General features: G+C 45.8%; 1 protein-coding gene across 1 annotated transcript in view; it reads right to left on the bottom strand.

Annotated features, from left to right (window-relative positions):
• The window catches only part of TSPAN2 (tetraspanin 2), a 67,267-nt gene extending 56,303 nt beyond the window's left edge, over window positions 1-10,964 (bottom strand). Inside the window, exon 1 of the mRNA XM_083508623.1 lies at window positions 10,605-10,964. Within this exon, the coding sequence (XP_083364749.1) occupies window positions 10,605-10,673 (69 nt within the window). The 5' untranslated portion in view covers window positions 10,674-10,964. The remainder of the gene's footprint in view (window positions 1-10,604) is intronic.
• Between the last annotated feature and the right edge of the window lie 2,782 nt (window positions 10,965-13,746).

Genomic DNA, 13,746 nt, shown 5'->3' with positions numbered 1-13,746 from the left:
GCTTCAGTAATATATAAAGGGATACAATACATTCTTAAGAAATTTAAGGGGCAGACCTAAGATGGTTTCTACACATAGCATATTCATTTTATTGCTTTCCTCCAACGGTCTCATAGCAGCCACAAATTCTCAGGACAGACTTCTATGTTACTTCCTCCTATATGGAAATTAATAATCATAATAATGTATAAATTCTGGATGCCACTGAAGGAAAACCGTACTTTAATGCCCCAAGATAAATGCATATATCTATGCTAGACAGAGTTTTTTATTTATTTTGCAGGTAATGTGTACATGCCAATCTTCCTATTATTTCTCAATGAAGAACTCTGTTAAAATGTCCAAAGCAGGTATATGGATGTCTACAAAAATGGGCGCAATGAAAGGCATCACCATGGCTTCACTTGAGGAGCAGCCCTAGTCTACACATAGAGCAGAATGAGGAAGCACCACTTCAGATTGCAGGTAGGAGATCATTGCTTTGTATAGCTCTTTCATCTAAAAACCTCCCTGTTGATAGAAAACCAACAGATCGGGGAACAGAGTTCAAGCCTACCCCTTGCTTTGCTTACTAGCTTTCTGCTTACATAGAGAAACATTCACTTGCAGGCTGAAGTGTTACTATTTTACCACCTCTTTCAGCCTCATTCTCTGCCACTAGTATGACAACACTAAGGCAGGGGAACATGAAAGGATGGGGAAAAGGGGCAGTTTGGCATCCATCCAAGAAATACACTTAATAAACAAAGGAACCACTGAGATAAAAGCAACCGATGATCTCTTGCTTTACACTATTGAGGAAAATAGGGCAACTCACACATGCTCATCAATTGATCTTTTACCCTTTGATGTGCTGATGTGGAATGTATGAATGGCTTCCATTTAAAAGTTTTGTCTTTGAGGTGGCATGGAAACTCTGTGTGGGACAGTTGAGCTGTGACCCTGCAAGTTGTCAAGTGATTTCTGTTGAGAGTGTAAGCAAGCCTGAGGGCATGGCCCAACTATGATGTTATCTATTGAACAGTCTTTGAATTGAAAGTGATTTAGAAAACATAAATATTACTGCACTTGTGAACAATATCTTAGGTGAAGGCTCGTTTTGATTAAATGCGAGCTATCTGGGGATTTTTTTGCTTCTTGTCTGCACTACCCTGTGGCAACATCCGTGGCTGTCCCAACCCCTTGCTCCACCAAGAGCCTCCTCTAGTGCTACCTGCAATTCACCTAGTCATCTTTGTTGCACTACACTTTATGGTTAAGTGTACAGTGGTATCAAATGCCTTGGTACTCAAACAACTTGGAACCCAAACACTGCAAACCTGGAAGTACGTGTTCTGGTTTGCAAACTTTTTTCAGAAGCCAAACATGCTCCGTTTTGAGTGTTACACTTCCTATTTGAATATCACACCTCCGTTTTGAGTGCCACACTTCTGTTTTGAGTGTTATTCTGTTTTTGCTATTTACGGTATTTTGCTGTTTTGTTTTTGTGGCTCTTTTTTGTTTTGTTTTTGTGACGGTGTGGAACCCAGTTCAGCTAATGATTGAGTGATTGTGTGACTGCAGCACTGTACATTGTTTACTGCTTACATTTTATGGATTAGTGGTCTTGTTATATAGTAAAATTCATGTTAAATTGCTGTTTTAGGGGTTGTTTTTAAAAGTCTGGAACAGATTAATCCATTTTGCATTACTTTCTATGGGAAAGTGTGCCTTGGTTTTGGAACACTTTGGTTTTGGAACGGACTTCTGGATCGGATTACGTTTGAGAACCAAGGTACCACTGTACTGTGACTCTATTTGCCTAACTGTTGCCAAACAGTGTTAATGCTTTACTTTAGGTAAAGGGATCCCTGACTGTTAAGTCCAGTCGCGGACGCCTCTGGGGTTGTGGCACTCATCTCGCTTTACTGGCCGAGGGAGCCGGCATACAGCTTCCGGGTCATGTGGCCAGCATGACTAAGCCACTTCTGGCGAACCAGAGCTGCACACGGAAATGCTGTTTACCTTCCTGCCAGAGCGGTACCTATTTATCTACTTGCACTTTGACATACTTTTGAACTACTAGGTTGGTAGGAACAGGGACCAAGCAATGGGAGCTCACCCTGTTGTGGGGATTCGAACCGCCGACCTTCTGATCGGCAGTCCTAATAAACAAGTTAATAATGCCATTTCAGCCTTGTAGGGATGCTATAGAAACACAAAGGAAGAGTGTGTGAGGGATGTTTCATCATGTTCGGTTATGAAGTGGCCAACTCTTAACTGCCATGTATCTAAAAATAAATGTTTATACACTGACACCCCCCTCAAGTCGTGCTGGTAAAGAGCAGGCATGTTGTCTGTGATTGAAAACAATAGCTGTTAAGAGTCCCACCATTCCATGTGCATGCAGAGTGCTGTGATTCATGTCTGAATGCATAATTTAGTTTTCATAAGCCCTGGCTGAGGTTGATCTCCATTGTGTCACAGCAGCACTGGTGTGACATTCTGTTTACAAATATCCGAGCCAATGGTTTCATCCTGCACCACTCTATCTGCACTACCATGATGTAATAAGGTCAAGGTGAGCAACTCACCTTCTGAGTGCTGGTTTGTTATTCTCCCTCCCTCCCCCTCCTCTTGCCCATAACTAGAACTTAACTGAACCTATTAGCGCTATGGATGGCTCTGTACAGTGGTACCTCAGGTTAAGTACTTCATTCGTTCCGGAGGTCCGTACTTAACCTGAAACTGTTCTTAACCTGAAGCACCACTTTAGCTAATGGGGCCTCCTGCTGCCGCTGTGCCGCCAGAGCACAATTTCTGTTCTCATCCTGAAGCAAAGTTCTTAACCTGAAGCACTATTTCTGGGTTAACAGAGTCTGTAACCTGAAGCGTATGTAACCTGAAGCATATGTAACCCGAGGTACCACTGTATTTTTCTCTTTCAGTCATTTACAGTGGTACCTCGGGTGACATACGCTTCAGGTAACATACGCTTCAGGTTACAGACTCCGCTAACCCAGAAATAGTACCTCAGGTTAAGAACTTTGCTTCAGGATGAGAACAGAAATTGTGCGGTGGCGGTGCAGCGGCAGCAGGAGGCCCCATTAGCGAAAGTGGTGCTTCAGGTTAAGAACAGTTTCAGGTTAAGAACGGACCTCCGGAACGAATTAAATACTTAACCTGAGGTACAACTATGTTTCCAGGCAGAGAACAGAACAGAACTCAAGAGCTTCTACATACTGAACTCAAGAGCTGTTGACTGGGTGAGAAGCCTCCAACCACACGCTTCTTTTTTAATTTGACAGAAATGCCACTGGAAATAGTTGCATGATGGACAGGTAGATTGAGTGCTTTTAACAGAGAGTCATTTCCATTTAATATACAGTGCTCCTTAACTTCCCTAAAGAAACCTTTGGTAGACTGGAGAGACTGCAATGGCTTGAAAGCATCTCAGGTTGAAAGTTCAGGGCCGGCCCACCCATGAGGCAAGGTGAGGTGACCACCTCAGAAAGCAGCATTCTCAGGAGCAGCTGATCTGGCCTTCAAGGAGTGTGTTGCCTGCTGTTTTTGCTATGGTGCCAGCGGAATCTGTGGCATGCTCCTTGGAGGCCAGATCTGCTTTCTCTTCGGCAGCCTCCCAAATGCCGCCTCTACAGTGGCCTCTTGGTGAATAGGAGGCACTACTTGTCTCCGCCCTCCCAGTTCCTGATGTAGATCTTTATTTGCCCCTCATTCCTGGTGTGGATCTTCATTCCCTCCTTGTTCCTGATGTAGAGCTTCACTCACCCCATCTTCCCTGGTGAAAGGGGAGGGGTGCCATTTTGTGGTTTGCCTCAGGTCCCAAAATGTCTTGCACTGGCCCTGCAAATGCTGACTGGAAACCTGAAACTGACTGATCAAACAAGGCCAGAGAAATGATAGGCCAACCACATCCTGAAACAGAAATGGCTGGATGGAGCAATTACTGAGTAGGAGGCAGAAAGTTACCACCAGCAAGTACTGTAGACAGGCCTCTGGAAAGTCAGATGTCAGTGCCATGTGTGCATGCCTTGCTGAGGGGAAGAAACAGGATGGGCCACTGAGAATTCTGCAGTTTACCACAGCATACATGCAAGCTCAAAAGCTGGAATGCTCAATCTAGAATGCTGGCAGACGCAGATTTAGGGCAGTGCGACTGGTTCCACTGAAATGGGAACCAAACAGGGGGCGCTGCAGGATGTCACAATTATGACTTAGTGAACTGAGCAGAACGGAAAGCAAGAGCTGAGGGGGCTGCCAAATTTTGGGCTCACACAGAGCGCTGCTGAAATTTAAAACACCCTAGTCCATCCCCGATGCTGGCATGCTCAGCCTATCAATTTGTTTTCCAAAAATCAAGTTTCTAGGCCTGATGACTGTAAATATAATATCAAAATAATACAGACCGTCCTGGTGGAGCATCAGAAACCATGGGGAGTATGCAGGACTTCCCCTAACAAAGGGGCAGGGATTCAGTGCCCTTAACAGAAGCAGAATCAATTATGCAAATGCCCTTAATTTGCAGAACTAGCTGAGCAAACTGAGGACTACAGTTGGGATTCCATTTCTCTCGAAGTTTTTTTGGAATGAGATGTCAGAATCAGCTTTACTAACTCATGTTCAGGATGCAATTTGCACTGCAGGCTTGAACCCTAACCACCCCATTTTCAAAGGGCAAAGAAAATATACTGGGTGAGATTCACCGGCTGAACCCCATCAGGGAAAGCCCTATGCAAGGACTTCTGCTTGTTCAATGGGATTTTCCTCCCCTTGTGTGCCCTGTGTTTCCCAAATTTAGCTGGGTCTTGGGAGAACCCCCAGAAGAGCATGGGGAAGGGGGAGACGGGGGATTGTACAGTCTGGCAAACTGCAACACTTGCGCAGATGGAATGTTTGTCATGGAACAATGTTGAATTCCACTTAGTGTATATATAACAGAGCAGTGTATATAATATAACAGAACAGGGAAAAAAGTTTTTATAGGAGAAGAAGTTAATGTAAAAGGATCTGGGAGGGGGGGAACTAGCAGTGTCAGAATGGGCATGGGTGAAAGTCAAGTGCAAAAGGAAAAGGGAAGAAATGATAGGAAAGGCATATTTAGTTCTTCAGAAGCAACTTGTTTGGTGGAATGGACCCACAATGTTGGCTTCTCAGCAGTGGGGGCACAGATGAGTTGCTTCTGCTTTTCTTAGAACCTCTGGATAAGCAAATTCTGCCTAAAATGAGGAGGTTATGCAATGTCTACATCCAATGGCTATACTTAGCTTGAGGAAAGCAGAATGGAGATTGCCATGGCAAAGAATTCTGCAATTCTCAAAGAAGGATGAGATCTCAACAGTAAACAATGTCACCAGCTGCTAGCTGCTTATATTAATCTCCCCATTCATTTGTCACCATCTCTTCTCTTGAACTGTTATTTTGTGACTGGTGGGTGTCAGTCATTTTTAGCCCTCTCACATGGGCACTGGGGGTAGGATTCTTTTTTTTAAAGATCATTTTCACTTGTCCCATGTGCTAGTCATGCTGCATTATTTGTACACCTAATTTTTCCTACCTAAATGCAGAGCACTCCATTTCCTATCCTATCAAGATTGTGCTGAATCCCACCTGAGGAATTCTAAGCCAATTCTAAGGAATTGGCTAACCCACTCGGTTTGGTGTCACTAGAAAATCTGATAAGCATACCCTCCACTCGTTTGATGATTTATAATGACGTTAAACTAGGCTTGGAATGGGAAAGACAGGGTGAGAAGGGAGAAAAGGAAATATGCAAGATATATTGTAAGGTGACAGCCAAAGCAAGAGCTTTACAGGTCACACAACTGAGGTTTCTTTGAAGCAAATGTTTGATATGTTTGTACTATGTTGTATATGCTGCTTTGGAACTTCACATGGATTATACTTATCTGCCTAATGCATGGATGGGGAACCTCTGGCTTGCAGGTCTACTCAGGTCCACCACATCTCCCTATTAGCCTGCAAATTTGTTCTGGCCAAGCCATAGCCATCTGCCCAGTGGGAGGTAGATAAAATGGGCTTTGTGGTGCTTGCTATCAGCTGATTGTCAATGCTTCAGTAATGATGTGCAAAGGGCTTGCCCGGTGCTGTGCAGATTTTTTTTGCCCATGCAGTTTGGAATCAAACTGTGCAGTGAAAAGCAAGTCATATGTTGACGTTGTAACATCAGGTGATTGATAGGTGGGCAACGCTGCCCCCACCATCAAACTTGACCCATGGGTGTTGGAAATATGGATCCAGGCTACTGGTCAGTGCCAGTTCCCTATGCCTGGTGTACTGCATTGCTAGGGATGGACTGAATATCCTAATTTTTGTTTCAGTGATGCACAGTCACAGGTCCATTCTACTGCATTTTATTTATTCATTAAAATTTTTATCTATTACTATGCAATTAAAAAATCATGGTGGTTTACAGCAATAAAAAACCAAAATATACAATGAAAGCCACATGAAAAAGTTGAAAACAATATTGCGCGGGCTTTTTGGAAAGAATGCAAAAAAAAAAAAAGTCCACATTTAAATTGTGCACATTTTGCACTTTCTCAGAAAATAGGAACATATTTCCCAGAAAATATGAATTTTGAACATAAAATAAGTATTTTTGTGCACACTTTTTGCACACCAAAACTGCTTCGCAAAATCCAGATAAGTGCAAAATCCAACTGGGAGTTGCATTCCAGTTCACAAGCAAGTCTGGGAGTGTCAGTTTGGTCAGTCTGCTGTGAAAAGTAGACCTAACAAATTCCTACTTCAAAATGAAGGAATGATGCCCTTAGAAGGACTGAAATAAACTCTGAGTCTATGTAAAGTTATAGAAGTGTATATGCACAATGGACATTCTTAAGCCATCATGGAAGTGTGCCCATAATTGAAGAGTCCCAAGCTGTTCCTTAAGAGTTATTTATTTTTTGCTTCCTTTTAGATTAGCAATCCACCTCACTGCCTGGGCACAGAGAACCATGCAGCTCTGGGAAAGTGTTGATAGCAAAACAATGTCAAGGATAAACAAATGTGCCCCATTGTGGCTGTTTATTTCCTTTGCTGTTTCTATGGTTTCAGTGAAGAGCTATTTTCTTCTACGGGCGGGTTGATGTTGGTACTCAGATCTAAGAGATGTGTTAGATGAGATATAAACTAGAGTACCAGCAATTAAAGTGATGTTATTCTTTTGGAATTCAGGGCTAAACATCTCTGCTAATGGAAAGATTCTTGTCAGTGTGCAGCAGAGCACAAGATTCTGGTATGCTTAATAGACAAATATGAGAAGTTCTGGTTAACAAGATAAAAAGCAAACTTGTATTCATTACATGGCCTACAATACCCTCAGTGATAGCTTCTTTCACCATGTGACCAGAGATGCTGAAACTGAAAACTACTTCTAAGAAAGAAGATCCCAGTTCTCCAAATAATATGTTAGGCAACGGAACAAGCAAACCTTTTAAAGATTGTTGCCATCTTCAAAAGCAAATTATTGATAAATTAGCCCAGTCAGCCAAACAGCAACTTGAATGCAGATTTTAAACAAACTTCTGGCCAACCAGACATAATTAGTCCACAGGCTCTCCTTATGGTGAAAAAGACAACTCATTTCTAGCTGTATTGGTCAAAGCTAGCTGCAAGCACTGTCTGGCTTTCATCTTGCCAGGCTTCCACAGCAATCCTGCCCACCAAGGGAGAATGTATGGTTGGGGTCACCAATGCAAGGGCATCTTGGGTGCAATAGCATCTTGAAGGTATTTCCAAGTGCCCATGAAGACTCTGAGTGTCCCCCATCCCTATTCATTGCCCCTCTTGGTGAGTGGTCACCTTTTTCTGCCTTGAAAAGAGGAGGAACGTTGTCTTTCAGCTCTATGTGCTTTTCATGGGTCAGGTTAAATCAACTGAATCCAAGTTTCAGCTTGGCATGGTCTTCAGGTGGAGAGAAGAGGAGCCATTCCAGGGGAAGGGAGCAAGAAGTGACAGGAGAGAGCAGTGCCCAAGGTTCGGTTGGACTAGATGACCATTGGAGCCTCATCCAACTCTACAATTATATTATTCACACACTCAAAAATGTGTCCCTGTGCCTAAAGCAGTGGCGACCTCTCACGTATAGCCTGTCCAGTCAGTGATGGGGAAGAAGTGGGCAGGCTGCTGCTGGTGTTACACAGGGGATACATCAGAAGTATGATTGAGGAGGGCAGCAAATCTCTTAGGGCCTGCCATCTTTAATAGAGGCCTTTCCTTTCCCAATGGCATGATAGATGGATGGTCATCTGTCATGGATGCGTTAGTTGAGATTCCTGTATTGCAGGGGGTTGGACTAGATGTTCCTTGGAGTCCCTTCCAGCTCTATGATTCTATGTTTTAGGGCCTTTTTAGATGACAGTCTCTGGGAATTTACCTTTCCTGCTCAGATGATGGTTCTAGCTAAAGACATTATTCAGAGGTTGAATATTCTCAGCTGGTACCACTCAAGCAAGGAAACTTGAGCAGCCATTTAAGCAAAATAGGGGGTGGAAAAGAACAAGGCTTCCCTTCCCCCATGATTGTGACCTCAATGTCAAAAACTCCCACCCCGTTGCTTCTGCTTTTCTGAATTCTTCTGAAATTGCACCCTTCCCCTCCACAGCACTGGAGTGCAATTGTCTCCGTGATGCATCAACAATAGCAAAAGATAAGAGGGAGCAGATTCTATACATTTGCATGAACTGTGGCAGCCACCAGAAGAAAGTGCATATTGTAATATTGCTTGTCAGAATTTATTAAAAATTATTGCCTTTCACTTGCACTCTGTGTACACCATTCTGCACAAGAGTCGGTAAGCAGCTTGCTTGCTTATCTGGATATCCTCTGCTTTTAATATTTGAAAAAGCGATTTGCCTCAGTACATCTGGAACAAAAGGAACACGCCGCAGCGGACTGGCAAACCATTAATGCCTTTATTGTATACAGGTTCAGGAGATCACAACCAAGAAAGGCTAGATTCCCTACTAATCAACTACAGCCACACATCGTGTCATGCTCCATAATATGATGGACATTGAAATGTATTCACAGAGAACTGCACTTGGCTTGGAAATTCCAGCTTAAAACATTCTGGGCATTCTACAGATACAAAGGGAGGTCTTCCACGCAGAGCCATAGTGGCGTCCACACTCATGCCACAAATAAGAGAGGCCTGCATTAATCATCGCTCACAGGGTGGATGCTCACAAATGCTGCAAATACATTTTTGACCAAACGTACGAAGGATCCACGACACACGCGAGGGGTAACACTTTATCTCTGGGGAAATGGTTCAAGAAGCCACAAAGCTTTACACATCTCGGAGACACAAATAGAAAAGCTCACAGAATTCTAACCAATGCTCACATGTCAGTGTTATTTAAGAAACTTGTTAGTGGTTTCATGGTTGATGTCCCACAGGGGAGGGGAGCAAGACATTAAACCCCATCACAATCACATGCTTATTGGGGCAAAAAGCATTTGTGCTTTTGTAGATTCCAGCCTTTTTGACTTGCTTTTTATGTGGCACTAGGCTTCATGAACCTGTGACCATATGGCCAGCCCGTAGGTGCAGACAATTTGCAAGTTATAGGCATTTTCCCACAAGAGGGTTGCAGAGACAGACACTTCTCCTGGCCTGATGATCTCATCTGCCCCAAAGACAAAAGATGATCATATGCAGAAAAGACACTCATTCACTCAATGTGTTTTTTTACTGTAACTGAGATATCATGGGTTAGATGAGGATGACAGATGATCCGTAACACGCTGCTTCCTTCAAAACACACTTAACTTCACACGACACTTTGCATTAGAACACCCCAGCTTCATTTCCTTTGGATCAGTTTGTACCTGCCTGCTCCCCACTTTGATAGCTGTATAAATTGATTGCACAAAACAGCCATTGCAAACAGAGAGTATCTACAAAAGAGAGGATCCGACGGAGAAAGGAAGTCTGTCCTTCCCCAGTGAAGTATCCCACATATCTAGCAGCTGTTAGGTTAGCCTCCCCGTGATCAGAAGCAGAGGGATGCGCAGGGCAGAGCGGTTGCACACCAGCCCATGTTATTGCAATTTCGCTCTAGCAGGCTCAAGAGATCATGAAGGGTGGCATGTAGTAGGGGGTTGTGCAACGAAGGATGGTCAGGGGGGAGAGAGAAACCGGCTGGCTGGGATTGTGCTACAGTTTATCAGCACGTAGGTAAGCGTGTCGGTTGCAGCCTGAAGGAGCAAGATTCTTAGCTGACAGCAAAAGGCTTACTCTGTTGCTCTTCCCGATGAAGTGGAGGCGCGGGAAAGCTCAGTTAGCAGGGAATGAGACTCTTCATCTCAGGGTCGTGAGTTCGAGCCCCGCGCTGGGCAAAAGAGCCCTGCATCGCAGGGGGTTGGACTAGATGACCCCCGTGGCCCCAGCTCCACGATCTATGAAACAGCCTCTCTCTGCCCCATCACCAGACTTTACTGCTCGCCTTTCCCGGGCATTCTGAATCCCATTCAATCTCTCCCCGCTTCTTTGACCACTGCTTCCCACAGCCCCGTAGTCCCCCATCGCCTTTTGCTCCCCGGCTCGTTCTCCCCGGCCGCGATCGCCCCGCACTGACCCAGAAGATGAAGTTGAAGATGAAGAGCAGGAACTTGACGCAGCGCATCCCTCCTTGCACTCTCCCCATGGTCGGCGTCTCTCTCGCAGCTGCAGCAGCGGCACCACACGCTCCTTCGCCAACAGCTCGCCGCTGCTAACAGACGCCTTCGCCCGCGGTAGCTGCCCGGCTGCGAGGGCGGGGCCGGGGCCTGCGAGGAGGAGGCAGGTGCCGGGCGGGGCCGAGGGAGCGCGCGCTGGGCGGGCAGCGCGGAGCGGACCCGGAGACGCCTCGGGGGTCCCTCGCCCGGGCTCAGCGGACAGGAAAAGAGGCGCCCTGAACTTCAGCTGCCCGGAGAAGAAGACCAGCCCCAGGCCCCCTGTCCCAGAAGAAGCCTCGCACTCTTGTCCAAAATGAGCACAGGATTCACGACAGTTTCCTGTCCTCGTCGCTCAGCCCCGCTCGTGGAAACAGATCCCCACCAGAGTAAGTTTGGGCACCAATCCAGGCCTTCACGCATCCCGACAGCGGCCAGATCTACAGGTGCAAGAGAGCGAGGTAGCAGAACGGCCTCTCCTCCCCTTTAAAAGCACCACCACATTTCAACCACGTGGAAACCCACAAACGCACAACTCCCTGCAAATAGAAAACTTGCACGCTGGGCTGAAAACGAGCCCAGCTCTTCTTCCGCATTGCTTCCTTGTCAGAATATGTGCCTTGGAAAAGGCAATCTGCCGTCGGAAGCTGTGCAGTCCCTGCCACCTCTTCCGACTGTTTCATTCTGTTGCTTGTGTGCAGAATGACCCCGGTAGCTGTCCATGTTGACTATGTTGAAAAAAGGTGTTTAAATCACCTTTGACCTTCCAGCTGTTGTTGGACTCCAACTCCCATGGGCTGCAGCCAGTACACCATTGGAGAGGAATGATGGGAGCTATAGTTCAGCACCATGGGTGCAACATTGGGAGGCCTTCTGGACTGCAAATCCCATCACCACTGATCATTGGTCATGCTGCCTGGGGTTGGTAGGAGTTGGAGTCCAGTGAAATTTGTAGGTCCGCAGGGTAGCCACAGATGCTCTATGCTGCCTGGCAGACACTCTCCAGAATTCTGAATTGCAGACTTTCCTAGCTCTTCCCTTTCCAGGTGAGCCTAAAATGACCTTCTACATGCCAAGTATGTTGTCAATCAGACAACCACTGAACTGTGCTCCTTATCATGGAGTATTTGGGAGTCAGGCGAGATGTAAAGATTCAGAGGCCATTAGTCTAAATCACAGAATGAGGCCTGGCACGAAACACGTTGTGTAATCTGCACTCAGCCAACAATTTATACAACAGGCATTCCTCTGCTCCAGCAGTCCTGTGTGACTTGAGGGCATGTCCACAAATCCCCAATTTCTGAGGAAGGGTTGACTGGTTTCCCAGATTAGAGAATGTCTCAAAATTATAAACTATCACTCAGTTCAGCCCCAGACTCTGTTTGAACTGCCCTGGTGCTTCTCTTACTGCCAATAAAGTGCCCGGTGCCCTAAGCCACACCTCCTGGGAAAGCCCAGGGCATCCTCAATGACTGCTTGTGTTGTGGGTAGGGAACCTCCTGGTTGTCAGTCTGACTTGTCAGCACCCGTGAAGGCGAGATGGTTGCCGCTGGCTGTGTTAACTCTGTTGCAATTTGTTTTTCCAGTCGTCAGGGGAGCTAAGAATCTGGGACGGAAGCCCTCTTGGAAAGCTACTTTTTAGGCTCCCTGGCAGGAAAGTTAAAAGATGCAGGCAGTTTGTAGGGCACTCAGTGGACTACAGAATCCGGCTCACACAGCAATATAACTCTGTTGCAATTCTCCTTAGTTTGGCAAATAGGGAACATGCCTTATTGGATGAAGCAGGCTGAAAGAAGCCTGATTCCAGTGCTCTGGGTACAGGTGGACCTTGGTTTCAAAATGTTTAGGGTTTAGAAGGCCAACAATTTGAATTAGACCCAGAAGCAGTAGAGGCTGGTCCATTACAGTAAGTGGGGCACTGTCCTACCAACCAAAGTGTGTTCTCAGCAAGCCCTCACATTCTTTCTTACAACCAGTCAGAGGGCTCCATTGCTTGTCATTAGCCCTCACTCTACCTATCATTGGCTTCCCTGCCTTCCACCATATCCCACTAGCTACCCCAAAGCCAGCACAGCCCTGTCCATTCTGAACTCACTGTTGGTCTGAAAGAGCGTCTCTGTTCTTCTCCCTTTGCCAGTTCTCAATCAGCCTTCACAAGGAGCACACTAGAGCAGTTTTGGATGCCCTGCTAGGAAGGAAACGGAGGTGAGGCAGACACTTTGGAAGAGCACACTAGCGAAATACTGAATTTGTTTCAAATGTTTATTTTCCATTTAATGCATGAAAAATAACTTGACTCCGAGGCTCCACCAGTTCCCAGCTTGTGCTGGGGCTGCTGTCAGCACTTTTGAGATGGGTCTCTATTGAGATCTGATCTCTAGAATTTTGCAGAATTTTCTTTTCCTGCTAAGGATGGGTGGATATTTGACTCACATGGCATGCAACAGCAAAGGAAGGGGATTGGATACTAGAAGGGTAAGTATATTCTGTGCATTAAACCAAGAAAGATAAAAAACAACTGCTTTTGCTATACTTTAAAGACAGATAATACTTGAAATCAGGAGTAGGCTTACCATAAGGCAAAGTGAAGCCTGTAAATCAGTGGTGGGAAACATTTTTCAGGGCACATTCTGTTGAGGGGGGACTTCTGGGGGCCATATGTCAGTGGTGGGCAGGGCCAGATACTGGTTGGTGGGACATTTCCCTTTGCTAAAAGTCAGAGGTTTCTGCACACCATTTCTCCATCCTCTCTGCAGGCAAGCAAGAGGGATGGATGCAAAACTGTGGAGGGTGGGGGGGGCGGAATCTGGCAGGGGGAGTGTCTAGAGGGTCGGGCAGAGAGGGCTGCACTTTTTGCTCCTGGGCCTGAGGTTCTCCACCTCTGCTGCGGAGACAGATTTGGGAGGTGATTAAAGGTGTACCAGAGTGGGAGACAAATAATTCTGAGTCACAGGGTAAAGCCTCAGCAAAATTGTTCTGGAAAGAACAGAAGCTGGCCCAAACAAGGTTGCTGACTCCCTGCCAAATAAAAGTTAAGCAGGTGGGGCATGGATGAGGAAACTCCAG

The sequence above is a fragment of the Podarcis liolepis genome (assembly GCF_965112155.1).
Source record: "Podarcis liolepis genome assembly, chromosome: 6".
Classification (NCBI taxonomy): Eukaryota; Metazoa; Chordata; class Lepidosauria; order Squamata; family Lacertidae; genus Podarcis; species Podarcis liolepis.
Note: the sequence above shows the minus strand (reverse complement) of the source record. Positions and strands in the feature narration are given on the sequence as shown.